At 36.6% G+C, this 22,435-nt stretch overlaps 2 protein-coding genes across 2 annotated transcripts; both read right to left on the minus strand.

The window, feature by feature from the left end:
* Positions 1-1,698: 1,698 nt before the first annotated feature.
* LOC111054210 (peroxisomal membrane protein PEX14) lies at positions 1,699-21,894 on the minus strand. The gene is made up of 6 exons (XM_039441032.1): positions 21,693-21,894; positions 14,975-15,118; positions 11,390-11,584; positions 5,574-5,765; positions 3,821-3,852; positions 1,699-2,106 (listed from the first exon to the last, which is right to left on the minus strand). The coding sequence occupies exons 1-6, from the start codon at positions 21,780-21,782 to the stop codon at positions 1,809-1,811; spliced, it is 951 nt and encodes a 316-aa protein (XP_039296966.1). The 5' UTR covers positions 21,783-21,894; the 3' UTR covers positions 1,699-1,808.
* Positions 19,209-21,686, minus strand: LOC120354221 (UPF0489 protein C5orf22 homolog). The gene has a single exon (XM_039441017.1). The coding sequence runs from the start codon at positions 21,547-21,549 to the stop codon at positions 20,323-20,325; it is 1,227 nt and encodes a 408-aa protein (XP_039296951.1). The 5' UTR covers positions 21,550-21,686; the 3' UTR covers positions 19,209-20,322.
* Positions 21,895-22,435: the final 541 nt, after the last annotated feature.

Consider the following 22,435-nt stretch of genomic DNA (forward strand, 5'->3'; position numbering starts at 1 on the left):
GTAATAAATATATGTTGTATAGGCGAATCATATCACGCATAAAGAATTGGCTTATATACATGGGGAATAGGAAATTCACGAATGACGCATCATCACGTCTCAACTACTCCACTGATCAACTTGAAATTTTGCATATAGATTCTTAATTGAACGATGATGGTTATAGGCCTATTTTAAATTCTTCAAGATTTCATTACGTCTAGTTTTCAGTTTGTAAAGTTTTAAAATATACCTTTGCGGATCACGGGTTTCCTGCTAGTATTTAATTCATGTCTCTTTGAATTCTTAAGGTGCGTACAGACTTTCGCTCTGCTCCGCAACCGAACGTCACTCCAGCAGAGCGATTGATGATCGACCGGGGAGCAAGAGTCGTTCGACCGGGGAACGCGAGAAGATCTAACATCTTCCGTAACGTTCATGATGGGTGCGTGGGCGGTCCGACTGTAGTTCGATGGTGGTACGAAGGCGGTACGAGGGCGGTACGAGGGAGGAGCGTGCTCGGTGCGGGTTGGAAGCACGAATATGTGTACGCAGCTTTATGAACACTCTGTATAGTAGACACCTAAACAACACCTACATCAAAATTTCCACATATATTTGGAATATTTTCATCAAACCTTTTGAACATACACATTTATGATTAGAGTATCTCCGCATACACAGAGCCAGTCATATGTATTGGAACCCTTCAATAAGTTGGATACTGTTGTAGATATAATACTGTAGCTTTCAGGAGAAATTATTGGTCAAATAGTCCACCTTTTGACGTACAACTGAACTTTCAACCCCTCATAAGGGGGTGACTTAGGGGTTGTAATTTGAATATTTTAAATGTAAACACCCACTTGACACCTCATTTTAAAGGCCTCTTTAAAACAAAAGATGACATCAATAAAAATGTTCTATGATACTTGTATCCAAAACGGCAGCTGATTGAAGAAGTTTTAGTTTTAAAAGAAATGATTGGATACAGGTATCATAGAACATTTTTATTGATGTCTTCTTTCTTGTTTTAAAGAGGCCTTTAAAATGATGCACCACACAGTGGGTGTTTACATTAAAAATATTCGAGTAGCAACCCCTTATGAGGGGTTGAAATTCAGTTGTACGTCAAAAGGTAGAGTATTCGACCAATAACTTATCCTGAAAGTTACAGCATAGAGAAGCAATAGCGTAAGTAGATATGCCATGGTATAGGGCGTTAATGTCGCAACTTTTACTGTTATCTCAAGCTGATTATTGTCGATTTTTACAGTTTTGACCGGGTAAGAGTGTTTGAACGGCACAATATGAGAGACTACCAGCGTCATAAAGCTTCACAGGAAAGAATTACGTGGACTATCAGCTTGAGATAACGTTAGTAAAAGTTGCGACATAAACGCCCTATACCATGGGATATCTAATTATGGTATTGTTTTTTATTTTATTTATTTATTATTTATTCTTTTTACAATAGAGCACAGATTGGGAGAGAAAAACTAAGAATACCTTGTACTATTTCTCTCCCAAATTTAGGTAGCATTAAAAGTCCAAAATGAGGTTATGTCTTCTAGATTTCCATAAAATTTTTAGTCCAAAAATATTCATACAAACCATTCTTTTGAATTTAGATTTTCCAAATACCAAAATACCAAGTTTCTCTATGCTATTATATCTACAACAGTCTGCAACTTATCGAAGGGTTTCCATACATATGACTCACTCTGTATATTTGAAATGCATTTCAATATTTATAGTATCCCAATCAACATTTCGAATATTTCCATGAAACCGTTTGAATTTTCCCATCAATATTGACATCTACAATTTCAATCTCGATGGTTGGTAATACTGTTAATCATCTCCAGACTGCTATCACTCGCCTCTGCCGCAGATTTACTCGACTCATCCTCCTCTTCTTCCTCCTCCTCTTCCTCTTCCTCCTCCTGATCCTCCTTCTCCTTCTGTTCCAGTTCGTTGGCGGCCATCTTGTTGTCAATCAGCTGTTGTTGGTGCGCCACTGCAGGGTTGCCAACCTGCTCCTCGTCCTTCTCAGCTGCCAACTGCCAGCTGGGAATTTTTGCCGGCGAGCCGAGCGAGGTTGGCGGCACTGATGGGAATTGTGACCTTGTGAAAAAAACAAAAAATTTGATAAAAACACAACTTAGTTCACATAATAGAAACTATAGTGAGGTCCACGTTATAATGGCAGTGTTTGATTAGCAATGGTATTGCTATCCTTGTCTATCATTCAACAGAGGGGATAGCGCCATCTCTTTCTCGCTTTGCTCTGTTGCCAGATCGTTCTTAAACAATGTAGAATTAATAACAAAAGAATTAGTAACAAAAGTTAATGATTAACAAAGTATTTAATTTTGATAATGGAAATTCATTAATATTCAAAATTCATTAATAGTTGATTCATTATAGTGGTAGGCCTATATAAAATAAAATTTCATGCTTTATAATGCAATGCAATGCAAATGCAATGCAAATAACACTAATGTAAAAACACATTGAAATATAAAATAATAAGGTAGTCCTTGTGCTATTTTTCTTCCAAATTTATAGGTGACAAAGTCCAAGATAAGGTTAGAATTTCACGTGTAAAATTTTTATAAAATTTTGGTCCAAAATAAACATTAAAACTATAAATTTTGAATTTAGATGGCTTAAATTGATAAATTAATTAGAAATATTCCACTCAATTACCACTTTTAACGAATAATATTGAGTTATTTAAGAAATTTGGAACTATTCAAGAAACATAAACTCGTAAACACTAAAGCTCTGCTCAGCTTATAAAATATAATTGGCTATTTTAAACGAGAATGAACAGTTAATTGACCGAGCGAAGTGAGGTCTAAGATTCAAGTCGACGGTTTGACATTTCTCTTAATGTTTAAATGTTTATATGTTGCGCATTTATGGCAAAACGCGGTAATAGATTTTCATGAAATTTGACAGGTATGTTCCTTTTTAAATTGCGCGTCGACGTATATACAAGGTTTTTTGAAATATTGCATTTCAAGGATAATATAAAAGGGAAAAGGTGCCTCCTTCATACGCCAATATTAGAGTAAAAATCAGACTATAGAATTATTCATCATAAACCAGCTGACAAGTGATTACACAGATGTGTGGAGAAGCCAGTCTATTGCTGTATTTCCATAAGGTCTATAGTTTCAATCAGGTACTTGTGGATGAGAATACTGCGTGAGGTCTACTGTTCACAGAACTACTAGTAAAATATAATTGATTATTTTAAACGAGAATGAACAGTTAATATTACATCATTAAACCTGTATCAGCTACCTTCTATAGAAGTAATTGACAAGACAGTGAGGATCGGCAACGTTGTTCGTCTATCTTTCTCCACTGCCATTATAACGTGGACCTCACTATAGTATACTACACTACACAACTCAAAGGGCCTTGTTTTCTTCTCCTTATGAGTTCAGTGCAGTCCTCTAATTGATACTCAAAAGCTTCAAAAATCCCAAACCCTATCTTATGCATTGATTACCATTTCATATCCCAATAAGGTTCATCAAGCAAAGCCATCAATTCTGTGTTATTGGTTCGTTTACAGTCGCCGTATACAGTCTTTCCCTATCTTATGCACTGTGGCGACTAAATGGCACCTAAAGACTGAACCATTGCTCGGTTGATACTGCAACTCAGTGGAGTGATGGGGGCAAAGTTTTGGAATGCATAGGTGACTCATTCACTGACACCACCCCATTCAATAGTTTTGTGCAGCAAATAAACTGACACTGTTGTATTTTTTACAACAGCGCGACTGCCGGATGGTTAATATCCTATTCAAGTACAAACTTACCGATTGAGCAGTAGCCCTTTGACAGTGGCCACCTGGCCACTCAACTCCTGCATGTCACGTGACCGGTCAGCTGCTCTCTGATTGGCCAGCGCGTCAAGGTCGCGGCTGACTCGGGCCAATCCCTGCTGCAGTTCGCGTTTCACCTCTGCCAAGGTCACAGCGTCTCCATCATCCGGTTTCTTCTTCTTTGTCGATTTGCCGAACAGCCACGGTTGGATAAAAGTCTATTGCCCGAAATCACACAATACATCTATAATATTGGCAATAAATTCATTATCCATTATTCATTCAATCGATATATATAAAAGCGAAATGGCACTCACTCACTGACTGACTGACTGACTGACTCACTCACTCACTCGCATAACTAAAAATCTACCGGACCAAAAACGTTCAAATTTGGTAGGTATGTTCAGTTGGCCCTTTAGAGGCGCACTAAGAAATATTTTGGCAGTATTTCAACTCTAAGGGTTGTTTTTAAGGGTTTATAGTTCGTCTTTTAGCATGTATATTCTTCTTCTCCCAATCTCATAATTATAATTGAAAAATTCCATATCACATATTACTATAGAACTATAATCTAGATAGAGTACCTCTTCGAAACAGTTGTTAACTGGCAACTAAATTAATAATTTTGTCAGGTTGGCATTAAGTTGAGTTGACTTTGTTAGGTTGGCACCAAGTTGAAGATTTAAATGCATTTACCGCGGAAAAATTGATTGGGCACTGCTACTTCAATCCTGCGAATATTATATTACTAGCCGTCAGGCTCGCTTCGCTCGCCATATCCGTTTAGTCTGGACCCCCGACTGGATTGTCCTAACATATGATAAAAATGCTCAAATGAAAAATGCAGGCGAGCGAAGCGAGCCTGCTGATCTCATTCTTGGACGATCCAGTCCAGGGGGCGGAGCCCCCTGGCTAGACGGATATGGCGAGCGAAGCGAGCCTGACGGCTAGTACAGTATAATAGAGGAAAGAGCTGGCTTATACACGCAGGGGATGGGAAATTCACGAATGACGCATCATCACGTCTCAACTACTCAACTGATTTACTTGAAATTTTGCATATAGATTCTTAATTTACCGAGGATGGTTATAGGCCTATTTTGAGTCCTTCAAGACTTCAGTAGGTCAAGTTTTCAGTTTGTCATGTTTTCAATTCGTTATGCTTTTAGTTTCTTACACTTTGCTCGAGAGTCGTCATAGATAGAATAGTGTATTCAACGTTTTTATCTTCTTATTCTTCTTCTATCTATATCGTCTTTTTCTATCTATATAATTTGTCTATCTATAATTTATGATAGAGGAAAGAATTGGCTTCTACACGTAGGGGATGGGAAATTCACGAATGACGCATCATCTCGTCTCAACTTGTTGAGATTTCAAGGGTGGAAGATGGGCAGTTGATGAAACATTTATCGAATAGTTTATCAGTAAATGCAGGTGTCCCACAAGGAAGTATCCTTGGACCATTGTTGTTTCTTTTGTATGTGAATGACATAGTGCCACAGGTTATATCACAGGGTAGAGTTCTATTATATGCTGACGACACTTCCTACATTTGTGGATCACAAGATGTGAATGTTTTAGAAATTGACACTTTTTTAAACATAAATGCCATAGCCCAACCCTTAAACAACTTAAGCTTGGAATAAATGAATCGAAATCACAATACTCTAGGCCAACACATAATATTAATGTCCAGGTAAATAATACAAATGTTGACAAGCCTCTTTTTGACAGTGGCCACCTGGCCACTCAACTCCTGCATGTCACGTGACCGGTCAGCTGCTCTCTGATTGGCCAGCGCGTCAAGGTCGCGGCTGACTCGGGCCAATCCCTGCTGCAGTTCGCGTTTCACCTCTGCCAAGGTCACAGCGTCTCCATCATCCGGTTTCTTCTTCTTTGTCGATTTGCCGAACAGCCACGGTTGGATAAAAGTCTATTGCCCGAAATCACACAATACATCTATAATATTGGCAATAAATTCATTATCCATTATTCATTCAATCTATATATATAAAAGCGAAATGGCACTCACTCACTGACTGACTGACTGACTGACTCACTCACTCACTCGCATAACTAAAAATCTACCGGACCAAAAACGTTCAAATTTGGTAGGTATGTTCAGTTGGCCCTTTAGAGGCGCACTAAGAAATATTTTGGCAGTATTTCAACTCTAAGGGTTGTTTTTAAGGGTTTATAGTTCGTCTTTTAGCATGTATATTCTTCTTCTCCCAATCTCATAATTATAATTGAAAAATTCCATATCACATATTACTATAGAACTATAATCTAGATAGAGTACCTCTTCGAAACAGTTGTTAACTGGCAACTAAATTAATAATTTTGTCAGGTTGGCATTAAGTTGAGTTGACTTTGTTAGGTTGGCACCAAGTTGAAGATTTAAATGCATTTACCGCGGAAAAATTGATTGGGCACTGCTACTTCAATCCTGCGAATATTATATTACTAGCCGTCAGGCTCGCTTCGCTCGCCATATCCGTTTAGTCTGGACCCCCGACTGGATTGTCCTAACATATGATAAAAATGCTCAAATGAAAAATGCAGGCGAGCGAAGCGAGCCTGCTGATCTCATTCTTGGACGATCCAGTCCAGGGGGCGGAGCCCCCTGGCTAGACGGATATGGCGAGCGAAGCGAGCCTGACGGCTAGTACAGTATAATAGAGGAAAGAGCTGGCTTATACACGCAGGGGATGGGAAATTCACGAATGACGCATCATCACGTCTCAACTACTCAACTGATTTACTTGAAATTTTGCATATAGATTCTTAATTTACCGAGGATGGTTATAGGCCTATTTTGAGTCCTTCAAGACTTCAGTAGGTCAAGTTTTCAGTTTGTCATGTTTTCAATTCGTTATGCTTTTAGTTTCTTACACTTTGCTCGAGAGTCGTCATAGATAGAATAGTGTATTCAACGTTTTTATCTTCTTATTCTTCTTCTATCTATATCGTCTTTTTCTATCTATATAATTTGTCTATCTATAATTTATGATAGAGGAAAGAATTGGCTTCTACACGTAGGGGATGGGAAATTCACGAATGACGCATCATCTCGTCTCAACTTGTTGAGATTTCAAGGGTGGAAGATGGACAGTTGATGAGACATTTATCGAATAGTTTATCAGTAAATGCAGGTGTCCCACAAGGAAGTATCCTTGGACCATTGTTGTTTCTTTTGTATGTGAATGACATACTGCCACAGGTTATATCACAGGGTAGAGTTCTATTATATGCTGACGACACTTCCTACATTTGTGGATCACAAGATGTGAATGTTTTAGAAATTGACACTTTTTAAAACATAAATGCCATAGCCCAACGCTTAAACAACTTAAGCTTGGAATAAATGAATCGAAATCACAATACTTACAGTTTAGACATAAGAATAACTCTAGGCCAACACATAATATTAATGTCCAGGTAAATAATACAAATGTTGACAAGCCTCTTTTTGTTAAGTTCCTGGGGAACTAGGGATGGGAAAAGATAGCATAAGAAGATATCTCATGGTCGTTTATGTTGCAAATTTATTCTTTGATTTCTGTCGACTACTGTCTATGATTAGTGTGTTGTTGGAAGTGTAAGAGTTTAAGAAGGGCACAGTATGAGAGACTACCAGCGTCACATAGCTTCACCAAAAACAACTACTAAGACTATCGGCTTCAGTTAACACTCACATTTGCAACATAGACACCCTATACACTGTCTATTATTAGTGTGTTGTTGGGAGTTTAAGAGTGTAAGAAGGGCACAGTATGAGAGACTACCAGCGTCACATAGCTTCACCAAAAACAACTACTAGGACTTTCGGCTTCAGTTAACACTCACATTTGCAACATAGACACCCTATACACTGTCTATTATTAGTGTGTTGTTGGGAGTGTAAGAGTGTAAGAAGGGCACAGTATGAGAGACTACCAGCGTCACATAGCTTCACCAAAAACAACTACTAGGACTATCGGCTTCAGTTAACACTCACATTTGCAACATAGACACCCTATACACTGTCTATTATTAGTGTGTTGTTGGGAGTGTAAGAGTGTTAGAAGGGCACAGTATGAGAGACTACCAGCGTCACATAGCTTCACCAAAAACAACTACTAGGACTATCGGCTTCAGTTAACACTCACATTTGCAACATAAACGACCTATGCCATGGCATATCAGTACAAATGATACAGTATCAACACAATATGATACAGTTTCACCACAACATGATACACAAGACCATAATTTTATACAAAAGTTGCAAAGTTTAAATGATTGCTGCAAACCATGGCATATCTTCTCTATGGCAGAACCGTGACCCCAAAATTCGCAGTCTTGAAGGGAATTAGATTTGCATCTAATTTTATATCACACTATAGTGAGGTCCACGTTATAATGGTGGAGAAATATAGTAGAACAACGTTGCCGATCCTCTGTCTTGTCAATGCCTTCTATAGACGGTAGCTGATACAGGTTTTTGATGTAATATTAACAGTTCATTCTAGTTTACAATAATCAATTATATTTAATTTCATTAATTTCATAATGAATTTTCATGATTAAGATGAAATATTTTGTTGATCAATTATCAATTCTGCATTGTTAGAAGACAATCCGACAACAGAGTAGAGCGGAAAGAGATAGCGCTCTCCGCTTTGTTGAATGATAGACAAGGATAGAAATACCATTGCCAATCAAACACTGTCATTATAACGTGGACCTCACTATAATAAAGTACCAGATTTACGTGTGAATCTCACCTTATAAAACCAGTAGACCAAGTATCCTAAGCCGCCGAGAGCCACAACAGTGTTGGCAATATCCTTCACAATTTCAAATGGGGACCGCGGCTGCGACGTTGAAGCCATCTGTTGGCGGAAATTGTAACCAAGATTTGGAGGCAGCGAAGGAGCGGTAGGAGGACGCGAAGCTTCCCGTACGCTGTTCTTGGCTTCCTGAAAAGGCGGAAAAATTTATAAAGATATCAATTTTCTTGAAAACGGTTGAGTTTACGTGAAAATGCAATAGAAGCAAAGTTGTAGAGCATTGAATTCTCAACAAAATGAGAATTAGTGGACCAAAATCAGTTGATAAACAAGGTAGTTATTGATGGTTTAGTGTGTCCATGTAGGTTGGAGAAATGTGAGCTATGTTGCCAAAAATTGATTTATCTTATAAACTGTCCATTATACGAGGAACGATGTAAGAATAAATGTTGTAGAGCATTGAATTCTGAACAAAATGAGACCAAGTGGACCAATATTGGTTGATAAACAAGGTAGTTATTGAAGGTTTAGTAATCCACTGTTAGCTGGATATATTGTGAACTATGTTGACAGCAACTGATTTAGCCTACACTAATTTATCTTAGAAACCGTTGGTTTTACGAGGAAAGGTGTAACAATAAAAGTTGTAGAGCATTAAATGCGGAACAAAATAAGACAAACTTTCAGAAAAACGGCCAACAAACAATAAAGTTATGATGAGAAAAAAATAATTCTCCACCTACTAATTATTATAGTTTTTCATCAGTGCCATTTCAACTACGATATCTACCATAGTCCACGTTATAATGGTGGAGAAATATAGTAGAACAACGTTGCCGATCCTCTGTCTTGTCAATGCCTTCTATAGACGGTAGCTGATACAGGTTTTTGATGTAATATTAACAGTTCATTCTAGTTTACAATAATCAATTATATTTAATTTCATTAATTTCATAATGAATTTTCATGATTAAGATGAAATATTTTGTTGATCAATTATCAATTCTGCATTGTTAGAAGACAATCCGACAACAGAGTAGAGCGGAAAGAGATAGCGCTCTCCGCTTTGTTGAATGATAGACAAGGATAGAAATACCATTGCCAATCAAACACTGTCATTATAACGTGGACCTCACTATAATAAAGTACCAGATTTACGTGTGAATCTCACCTTATAAAACCAGTAGACCAAGTATCCTAAGCCGCCGAGAGCCACAACAGTGTTGGCAATATCCTTCACAATTTCAAATGGGGACCGCGGCTGCGACGTTGAAGCCATCTGTTGGCGGAAATTGTAACCAAGATTTGGAGGCAGCGAAGGAGCGGTAGGAGGACGCGAAGCTTCCCGTACGCTGTTCTTGGCTTCCTGAAAAGGCGGAAAAATTTATAAAGATATCAATTTTCTTGAAAACGGTTGAGTTTACGTGAAAATGCAATAGAAGCAAAGTTGTAGAGCATTGAATTCTCAACAAAATGAGAATTAGTGGACCAAAATCAGTTGATAAACAAGGTAGTTATTGATGGTTTAGTGTGTCCATGTAGGTTGGAGAAATGTGAGCTATGTTGCCAAAAATTGATTTATCTTATAAACTGTCCATTATACGAGGAACGATGTAAGAATAAATGTTGTAGAGCATTGAATTCTGAACAAAATGAGACCAAGTGGACCAATATTGGTTGATAAACAAGGTAGTTATTGAAGGTTTAGTAATCCACTGTTAGCTGGATATATTGTGAACTATGTTGACAGCAACTGATTTAGCCTACACTAATTTATCTTAGAAACCGTTGGTTTTACGAGGAAAGGTGTAACAATAAAAGTTGTAGAGCATTAAATGCGGAACAAAATAAGACAAACTTTCAGAAAAACGGCCAACAAACAATAAAGTTATGATGAGAAAAAAATAATTCTCCACCTACTAAATTATTATAGTTTTTCATCAGTGCCATTTCAACTACGATATCTACCATAGTCCACGTTATAATGGCAGTGGAAAAAGATAGGAGAACAGCTCAGCCTTGCCACTGCCTTCTATAGAGGTTAGCTGATACTGGTATATCTCATGTAATATCAACTATTCATTCTTGTTTAAAATATTCAATAATATTCGAATCTTTAAGAAACTATAAATAAATAAATATGATTTTATTGCCGTTAAATTCTTAGAACAATAGGCAAAGTCAAATATTGATTACAGTAAGACAAAAGATAAAAATCAAATTTTACAGCAACTGTACATACAAAATTACATTACTGAGTCTTAAAATAATACAGTACCTAAGTAAACTGTAAGTCAATTGGATTTTTCAAATACATTAATAATATTCATTTGAATGTACAAAACATATTCCTTACAGCACAACTTGAGCCTTTAGAACAATATATAAATACAAATAGAAACCTCTTAACTCTAAGCAACAATTATTTCACTCTCAAAGAACTCTTCAACACTATAAAAAGGATTTATCACAAGCCAATTCAATAATCTCGTCTTAAATTTCTTTTCTGTCTCTGATATTAAATCTGTAGGTAATTTATTGCAAAAAATATATATTATTTCAATGATTAAATTTCCATGATTGAGATAAAATATATCTTTTTGATCAATTTTATTTCTACATTGTTAGAAAACTATCCGACAACAGAGTAGAGCGGAAAGAGATAGCGCTCTCCGCTTTGTTGAATGATAGACAAGGATAGAAATACCATTGCCAATCAAACACTGCCATTATAACGTGGACCTCACTATAATAAAGTACCAGATTTACGTGTGAAACTCACCTTATAAAACCAGTAGACCAAGTATCCTAAGCCGCCGAGAGCCACAACAGTGTTGGCAATATCCTTCACAATTTCAAATGGGGACCGCGGCTGCGACGTTGAAGCCATCTGTTGGCGGAAATTGTAACCAAGATTTGGAGGCAGCGAAGGTGCGGTGGGAGGACGCGAAGCTTCCCGTACGCTGTTCTTGGCTTCCTGAAAAGGCGGAAAAATTTATAAGATATCAATTTTCTTGAAAACGGTTGAGTTTACGTGAAAATGCAATAGAAGCAAAGTTGTAGAGCATTGAATTCTCAACAAAATGAGAATTAGTGGACCAAAATCAGTTGATAAACAAGGTAGTTATTGATGGTTTAGTGTGTCCATGTAGGTTGGAGAAATGTGAGCTATGTTGCCAAAAATTGATTTATCTTATAAACTGTCCATTATACGAGGAACGATGTAAGAATAAATGTTGTAGAGCATTGAATTCTGAACAAAATGAGACCAAGTGGACCAATATCGGTTGATAAGCAAGGTAGTTATTGAAGGTTTAGTAATCCACTGTTAGCTGGATATATTGTGAACTATGTTGACAGCAACTGATTTAGCCTACACTAATTTATCTTAGAAACCGTTGGTTTTACGAGGAAAGGTGTAACAATAAAAGTTGTAGAGCATTAAATGCGGAACAAAATAAGACAAACTTTCAGAAAAACGGCCAACAAACAATAAAGTTATGATGAGAAAAAAATAATTCTCCACCTACTAAATTATTATAGTTTTTCATCAGTGCCATTTCAACTACGATATCTACCATAGTCCACGTTATAATGGCAGTGGAAAAAGATAGGAGAACAGCTCAGCCTTGCCACTGCCTTCTATAGAGGTTAGCTGATACTGGTATATCTCATGTAATATCAACTATTCATTCTTGTTTAAAATATTCAATAATATTCGAATCTTTAAGAAACTATAAATAAATAAATATGATTTTATTGCCGTTAAATTCTTAGAACAATAGGCAAAGTCAAATATTGATTACAGTAAGACAAAAGATAAAAATCAAATTTTACAGCAACTGTACATACAAAATTACATTACTGAGTCTTAAAATAATACAGTACCTAAGTAAACTGTAAGTCAATTGGATTTTTCAAATACATTAATAATATTCATTTGAATGTACAAAACATATTCCTTACAGCACAACTTGAGCCTTTAGAACAATATATAAATACAAATAGAAACCTCTTAACTCTAAGCAACAATTATTTCACTCTCAAAGAACTCTTCAACACTATAAAAAGGATTTATCACAAGCCAATTCAATAATCTCGTCTTAAATTTCTTTTCTGTCTCTGATATTAAATCTGTAGGTAATTTATTGCAAAAAATATATATTATTTCAATGATTAAATTTCCATGATTGAGATAAAATATATCTTTTTGATCAATTTTATTTCTACATTGTTAGAAAACTATCTGGAAACAGTGCGGAGGTGGTAGAGGATAGCGCTATCTGCTTTGTCGAGTGATAGACAAGGATAGCAACACCAATGTTAATCAAATACTGCCTTTATAACATGGACCTCACTATAGAACAAGAACAACCACAACATGATACAGCATCAAACCAATATGATACAGTATCATCTCAACTTGATACACAACACTATGATTTGATACGTTTGCTAATTGCTAAGTGGAATGATAGACAAGGATAGCAACACCAATGTTAATCAAATACTGCTATTAAAACATGGACCTCACTATGGAACAAGATCAATCACAATATGATACAGAATCAACACAATATGATACAGTATCACCTCAACTTGATACACAACACTATGATTTATTCAATAATATTCGAATCTTTAAGAAACTATATATTATTTCAATGATTAAATTTCCATGATTGAGATAATAAATCTTGTTGATAACCTTTTTGATCAATTTTATTTCTACATTGTTAGAAAACTATCTGAAAACAGTGCGGAGGTGGTAGAGGATAGCGCTATCTGCTTTGTCGAGTGATAGACAAGGATAGCAACACCAATGTTAATTATATACTGCCATTATAACGTGCACCACACTATGGTGGAAGTATAATCTATCTATACTATAATAAAGGAAAGAACTGGCTTATATACGTAGGGGAAAGGAAATTCACGAATGACGCATCATCACATCTCAACTACTCAACTCATTAACTTCACATTTTGCATTTATAGATTCTCAACCTATTTCGGACTATGAGTTATCTAAAATTTGATTGATTGATTGAGTACTTTATTTATGTAGATTACAATATATACTGTCTTATACACTTATATACAATAGCTTACAATACAGAAAAATTATAGAAGAATTTACATGATATAGACTAAGAAAATAATTATTGAACTGTATATGATATGAAAAAAGCAATTTGTAATATAATAACTATAGATAATAATTATATTGTTATGCATCTACATAAATTGGCGGAGCTTTGGACATATCAATGTCCATTCTTCGGAAAGAATATTAAAAATATCCTCCCCACTAACTCTCTACCAAAAAATTTGGGAGAGGAATAGCACAAGGTTACCTTATTTTTCCTCTCCCTATCATTTTTATAATGTAATTATAAAATGATAGGTGAATAAATGAAATGGTTATAGGCCTATTTTAAATTGTGATGAAATAGATGAATAAATGAAATGGTTATAGGCCTAGGCATAACAACTTTTCAACTAACATTCTCTTTGAGGAGAGTGAGGTCCTGACTGTAAGACAGCTCTTCATTAAAAACATTTTAATACATTTATTCTCCAACATGAATATTCTTGGGCCCATTACACATATGCATCAAACGCGGTATGCTGTTAACACTGGTATTACAGCTATACCCCTCCAGAGATCCCTTACACAAACAAATTCCTTCTATATTTCACATGTTTTGTACCGTAACTTGGCTCGTCACTTCCCACACCACATAGTATTTCAGGACGTCTCAAAATCCTTATTTAAATTGAAATTGAAGAAATTTTTAATACAGCTGGGAGTGGACAATTCAGAAAACATCATCACAACAAATTATACCTACCTTAATGATAAATTCGCTGTTGGTGACAACCTGACTACTGTTCTTGGAATCTGTATGCATCATTACAATAATTATTAACCTTTTTATTATTTTTTTTGAGCTATCCAATAATCCTCTGTACATAATAATAATAATATTAAATAGGATTCTGAATGCAGCAAAATTAGTGTTTCCTTTCTCTCTAACAAACTTATAATATGCAACTCTGGTTTGCGCACAGGCATTTTTTGCCCATGCAGACCATTTTCTAAAGATTTATTTGGCTTACTGTATTCATCAGGTTTTTTTTATTTTTTGTTGTTGTTTTATATTGATAATGAGTACATAAGATTATTACTTTGTATGTAGAGTGCATTTTTTTTTTTTTTGAATAAATATCTTTTGTCTCTGTCTTTGTCTGTCTGATATTTTAAATTCTTCAAGAGTTCAGAATAGAGTTTCCAGTTTGTCAAGTTTTTAATAAGATGCGTGATAGTTGAATGAATAAATTGGTGGATTTGTGGTATATTCACCTCATAGAGAGCAGTACCAGACCTGTCAATGGCCAATTGTATTTCATCTTCCGTCAGTCCTTTCTTTTTCAAAAACATAATCTTCAACTTGAGTGAAGATCCCCTTGTTTTTGGGTTTTGCAAAAATTGCACCGCGGTTTGCACCTGTAATTTGTATAACATTTTCACATAATTTTTAAAATTTCAACACTACAATTTATCATTAAACACAAAAAAAATAGTTTTTTTTTGTAAGTTTTTGTAGCTTAGAGTCGCTATTTTGTTGATATAGTGAGGTCCACGTTATAATGGCAGTGGAGAAAGATAGGAGAACAACGTTGCCGAGCCTCTGTCTTGTTAATGCCTTCTATAGACGGTAGCTGATACAGGTTTATTGATGTAATAGTAACTGTTCATTATTGTTTAAAATAATCAATTATATTTTATTAAGCAAAAAATTATATTTTTCAATAATTTCATAATTTTTGAGATAAAATATTTTGTTAATGATTTATTCCATATTGTGAAAACACGATCTGGCAACAGAGCAAAGCGAGAAAGAGATAGAGCTATCTTCTTTGTTGAATGATAGACAAGGATAGCAATACCATTACTAATCAAACACTGCCAATTATAACGTGGACCTCACTATATCATAATATTATCTCTCGATTCTTCTTAGGTCCATCACATTTAACAGTTGATTAAATACGTCTTCTCATACTGGTTCTAGAGACATTGGTTTCATTAGTGTAAGCCTAGAGAAAAGATAGCACGAGAAGATATGTCATGGTATAGGACCGTTATGTTGCAAATGTGAGTGTTAACTAATAGGAGTTAACTAATGTTCACTAATAGGAGTGGACACCTTGTCAATCCACGGCGGGAAACTTGTGGACTCCGTTCAGCGGGAAGTTTACTTCCCCCAAAACCAAACAAAGAATGCTTTCGTAGATTTTATTCCTATGTAGCCCCTAAAATATTCAACAACATACCAATCGTGGCAAGAAAGCAAACATGCTATCTAAAACTCAAAAAAGAAATTAAAAAATGGCTGTTAACAATGGATGAGATCGAAGACCTATTTAAAAAAAATAGTTAAATTCACAAGCTAAGATTGCACCCATAAGCCACAATACACAAACAGAATTATAATTAAATAATAAAAGCTTGAAAGGTACGGAACGAGCTATTTTCTTTTCTTTCTTTCTCACGCTTGCTTTTGTTTTTGACAGTAACTGGCAGAGCCGCTTTTCATCATTCATCTCTCTCTTTTCATTTTCAACATAGATTAATGTTCATTGTCATAACCTCATTCTTCATATTCTCTTGAAAAAAAAAACTTTCAGTTTTACACTACAATATTCTACTAGACATAAGGTAGCACCGTCTCCATCATTCACTTTCATTTTTTATTCAAATATTAATAACTTTTGTAAAAATTCCGACTGTAAGCTCTTTTGTTAGAATATTTACATTTCATGGTTTAAGTTAATTTATTTTTAATTGATTGCATCAAATAAATTATACAAATGGACTTTGATGGCAACTCCCAAAATAGAATTTTTCTCGGGAGTGTCTTCTCAATAGAATAATTATTTCTTGTAGTAATGTTGTGTTTGTAATGAATGCTTATTGAGAAATAAAATTATTATTATTATATTATTATTATTAAACTGAAGCCGATAGTCCTAGTAGTTGTTTTTGGTGAAGCTATGTGACGCTGGTAGTCTCTCATACTGTGCCCTTCTTACACTCTTACACTCCCAACAACACACTAATAATAGACAGTGTATAGGGTGTCTATGTTGCAAATGTGAGTGTTAACTGAAGCCGATAGTCCTAGTAGTTGTTTTTGGTGAAGCTATGTGACGCTGGTAGTCTTTCATACTGTGCCCTTCTTACACTCTTACACTCCCAACAACACACTAATAATAGACAGTGTATAGGGTGTCTATGTTGCAAATGTGAGTGTTAACTGAAGCCGATAGTCCTAGTAGTTGTTTTTGATGAAGCTATGTGACGTTGGTAATCTCTCATACTGTGCCCTTCTTAAAAAGGTTCGAACCCACTAGAACGTACCAGACACGGACCGTGTCAGACCATGCCAGGCACGTAAAATAACAACTATGCCCACTACAACGGATCAACAGCGGTCTATGCCAGTACATTACGCGTATGGTACGCGTATGGTACGCGTATGATACGCGTATGATACGCGTATGATACGCGTATGATGCCCGGTCAGAAGTAGTTGGGAACGCGTCAGTTAGCAAGAGAATGTAGCGGTGAACTGGTTACCAACGCGGAGCATACGCGGTTACAACGGGGTTTGCAGGCGTCACGTGCCATGCAAGGAGCGTTCCGTCACAGACAAAATATACTGGCCGACAAATGTTGACCTGGACGTGCATGGCACGGTCCGTGCTTGGCCGGTGACGGAACGGTCTAATGGGTGTATTACATATCAAATGATGCAAAGAATATTTTTTTGCATGTGTCGGTACGGGCACGGTCATGGTATGATACGTTCTAGTGGGTTCGAACCTTTACACTCCCAACAACACACTAATAATAGACAGTTGTCAGAGAAGAAATTTACAACATTACAAACTATACCATGGAATATCTTCTTATGCTATATCTTTTCTCTCTATGGTATCACCACAAATGATACAGTATCATCTCAACTTGATACACAACACCATAATTTGATACAAACTTCCAATGAATTCTACAAACCGTGGCGATCTTCTTATGCTTTCTTTACTCTATGGTGTGAGACATTTAATCACGGTTAAATTTAACCGCTCATCAAAGATGTATCCCACTTTTCGCGGGGATAATTCATCAGCTGATACATAGATATAGTTTAGATCCACTTTACAAAGTCAGTGGAAAAGATAAGACAACAGAGTTGCCGATTCTCTGTTACCACCGCCTCCTATAGTAGATAGCTGTGATTTAAGTCATCTGATGTACTATTAACTGTTGATTCTTGTTAATAATGATCAATTCCATCTCAAATATATTTTTTCCTTGACGAGTAAACTATAATCGATTATGTTAAACAAGAATGAACAGTTAATTATTATTAAACGAAAATCCCAATTAAATGCTGTAAATCACCCCGAAGACTTCTGCTACTGCAAATATTGACAACAGGGTGAAAATTCGATGAGCGCTACTATTCAAAAATTATTTGTCAGCCAGGGAATCGAACCCAGTACCTCCTAATTGCCGGTCAGGAATGCTTACCCTCACACCAAACTAACAATCTCTGGAAAGCAGCGCTCAATTCATCTCCAACCAATGAACAGTTAATTTTACATCAGACATACCGGTATCAGCTAGAAGGCTAGGCAGAGAATCGGCAACGCTGCTCTCCTATCTTTCTCCACTGCCATTATAACGTGGACCTCACTACGTGGATAATGCATAAATACCTTAGACCATAGATTAGATGTTGGAGACCAATAAAATAGATATATAAAGAAGAATGTTACAGTTTATTGAAACAAATAACTGACAAAAATCATCCAATGTGAAATTATTCATGACTAGCCGTCAGGCTCGCTTCGCTCGCCATATCCGTCTAGCCAGGGGGCTCCGCCCCCTGGACCCCCGACTGGATCGTCCAAGAATGAGATCAGCAGGCTCGCTTCGCTCGCCTGCATTTTTCATTTGAGCATTTTCATCATATGTTAGGACAATCCAGTCGGGGGTCTAGACTAAACGTCTGGCTAAACGGATATGGCGGGCGAAGCGAGCCTGACGGTTAGTAATATAATATTCCCAGGATTGAAGTAGCAGTGCCCAATCAATTTTTCCGCGATAAATGCATTTAAATCTTCAACTTGGTGCCAACCTAACAAAGTCAACTCAACTTAATGCCAACCTGACAAAATTATTAATTCAGTTGCCAGTTAACAACTGTTTCGAAGAGGTACTCTATCTAGTTTATAGTTCTATAGTAACATATGATATGGAAATTTCAAGTAATAATTAAGAGACTGGGAGAAGAAGAATATACATGCTAAAAGACGAACTTTAAACCCTTAAAAACAACCCTTAGAGTTAAAATATTGCCAAAGGGTTTCTTAGTGCGCCTCTAAAGGGACAACTGAACATACCTACCAAATTTGAACGTTTTTGGTCCGGTAGATTTTTAGTTATGCGAGTGAGTGAGTGAGTGAGTGAGTCAGTCAGTCAGTCAGTGAGTGAGTGCCATTTCGCTTTTATATATATAGATAGAATAAATTCCTCAGTACAGCTGATGATGCATTGGTTAACTACGTGAAACCATGGTTCTGTTTTAAAGTTTTTAATAAATTTTTAGTGAAATTTGACAATATCTTTGTTTTCTTATTATAGAATAAAGAAGTTTTGAAGCTAGATTACAAAATTAAACTTGTGTTTTGAGATTGATTTGAATAGTTTTTGGGATATTTTCGTCTTTGCATTGTCATTGAATAAAAAATACTATAGTGCGGTCCAACTTATAATGGCAGTGGAGAAAGATAGCAGACAACGTTGCCGATCCTCCGTCTTGTCAATGCCTTCTATAGACGGTATCTGATACAGGTTTATTGATGTAATATCAACTGTTCATTCTCGTTTAAAATAATCAAATATGTTGTAATAAGCAATAAATATTATATTTTTCAATAATTTAATAATAAACTTTCATGATTGAGTTGTAAAATTTTTTATTAATTATTAATTCAACATTGTTAAAAGACGATCTTGCAACAGAGCGCGCTATCCGCTTTTTTGAATGATAATGCCAATACCATTTGCTAATCAAACACTACCATTATAACGTGGACCTCACTATAGGGGTTAGTTGCACAAATGCCTGTTAAACTCTAACCGTGATCAAGTACCACGAGAGCCAATCAGAGGAGCCTTCAAAAATCTTCAGTGATTGGTTTTCGTGCCATATATAATCAAGATTAAAATCTAACAAGCTTTTGCGCAAATATTGTTGATACATGAAAATTCGTTGATATATTTTCTTGAATTATCTATTAAAGTACGTATGATAGGTTATTGTAGTCTATAGAGTTTATTGAGTTTCTTCTGATATTTAACTCCTTTCAAATGTCACCTCCAACTCACCATGAATAAACTTAGCGACTTACAAACTTTAACACAACATGATTAAGATACTATTTCAATAAAATAATAATAATAGGTAGTCTGTCAATAATTCGTTTTAACTGTCCTTCCTGTTTTTCTTCTTTTTCTACTCTCTTCTTCTTTTTCTCCTGTCTTCTTCTTCTTCTCCTGCCTCCTTCTTCTTCCTCTTCTCCTTCTCTCCTAACTGTCTTCCCCTGATCACCCTCCTCCTTCTTCTCCTCATTCTCCTAGTTCTTCTTCTCTTCATCCTGCTCCTTCTTTTCCTCCTCCTCCTCCTTCACCACCTCTTCTTCTTCCTCCTCCTCATCCTCCTCCTCCAGGTACTGTTCGACCAGCTCAACCGTCGTCGACCACGCCCTCCTCAAGCTCTCCACCACCCGCTCCTGGATCCAGTCGACATCCTCCGGCGGACAGTAGTCGTCTTCACTAGATCTAGACACGGTTACAACAGTTGGTTGCACCGGTAGACATCCCAGAACGCCGTCAAACGAATTCCTCACCAGCCGCTCCATCTCGTCACGCGTGGACACGTGCTCTGGGAGTCCGCTCTCGTCGAAGGTGCACCCGGCATCGTGCACCAGTTCCCAGTCGATGTCGGTGTAGCACTTCCTAACCTCAAAACTCAGCTCCTCTAACAACTTTAGTTCCCGGTCGTAAACCGACGTTTCGGGCTCGAACCCGGTCAAATCGGGGTTTGTTTCTAGATGTTTCCAGGCTGATTTCAGAACTCCTAGCTGGGTTTGACGTTTGACTAGAGCCTCGTTAATCTTCAACCTATCAAACCCATAGTCAAACTTGTAAATTACTTTCAATTTGGGGTACAAATCAGCGTTGGGGTAGAGATGTTTGAAAGGGTTGCGTGTGCTGAAAAAATCAAGATCCACGTCCAAAATTATGGGTTGGTTTGTAATCGATAACAACTCTAAAACTGTTTTGAACTCATCAAGTTCTTGAGAGCATACCAAAGGGTTGTCTTCCTGTAGATATCTACCAAAAACACAGACATAAACAATGATTTCTCGACTGTTTTTCAAGTTTTTTTCATCCGCATAGAGGGCGTCCCCAAAGAAATACGGTTCCATACAGCTCACTTTGATATCACCCGTATCTATATCTTCACCGATCTTGAACCTGAAACAACCAGTTTTCAATTGTTCGGCCCAAAATGGCTTACACCAAACGATTCTAGTGAAATGGCCAGCATAGGCGGCAGGCATTATCCAGTTCTCAATGCTGAGCCGGGAGAAAAGTTCGTATTTGTCGAAAACAGTGGAGGCGGCCATGTTTTTTGGGATCAACATGTCCGGATGAGAGTCGAAATGGATCAGAATGTTGTTTTCCAGTAGGAGATGTTTGGAGCCGATGTGTTTGTAGATGAATGGGATAACCTCATGATGGTCCTCTACAATGTAGACCGGTAGAGTTTTCAAGGGTTTCAACACTGTTCCTGCCATAGTATTTCACTAAATCCAACACAAATCACTAGAATAATCTACAAATTAACTAAATTGACAATGATAATCACTTAAACTCAGAGATTCGGTAGTAGCTAGAGCAAAATTTGAACAGGACTGAACAACCTGCCCTCGGTACTTACGAGTGATTCACGGACGTCTACTGGTTCCAACGTCACAGCTGTCTCTAGATTGTCCATATTTTTATTTTTATCGTTATTACTGTCTCCCATTCTGATATATATTGTTTGTTTTGAGGGCTTACAACATTTTAAAACTGTAGTTTACTTACAGAAATTGGTGAATTTTAGGTTATGGTTGGAATGGAATGAATCGCAATTCGGGAGCGTCAGCTGTTGAGCCAGTCAAACTGGGACGACGACAACTCAGAAATTTCCGATGGACAACGACAAACTGGAATATCTATTAGTTTTGGTTTGTCGCTGACAACACATGATCTAGAATCCACTTTGTTTGAAGTTGAAGAAATTTAAATTTGACTGAGCTGCTGGATTGACTCAGTTTTTTTTTTCAAGACCTTTTTCAGTCTCGAATATCCATATTTTTATATTATAATTGATTCCAATATTCAGCCTATAGTGAGGTCCACGTTATAATGACATTATTTGATCAACTTTAGTTTTGCTATCCTTGTCTATCATTCGACAAAGTCGGTGGTACTATTCTTTTCTAGGTTCAAAACGATGACAATTATGTTTTTGACAGTGAAGAAATATAATTAATTAATGCAGAGAATCGGCATCGCTATTTTTCTATCTGTACAGAGTGATCCGTGGTCTAGTGGATAGAGTGCTTGCGTAGCAGCATAGAGATCCCGGGTTCAAACCCTCTCACAACCAAAAGTTTTTTAACCAGATCACTCCCG

The sequence above is a fragment of the Nilaparvata lugens genome, chromosome 14 (assembly GCF_014356525.2).
Source record: "Nilaparvata lugens isolate BPH chromosome 14, ASM1435652v1, whole genome shotgun sequence".
Taxonomy (NCBI): domain Eukaryota; kingdom Metazoa; phylum Arthropoda; class Insecta; order Hemiptera; family Delphacidae; genus Nilaparvata; species Nilaparvata lugens.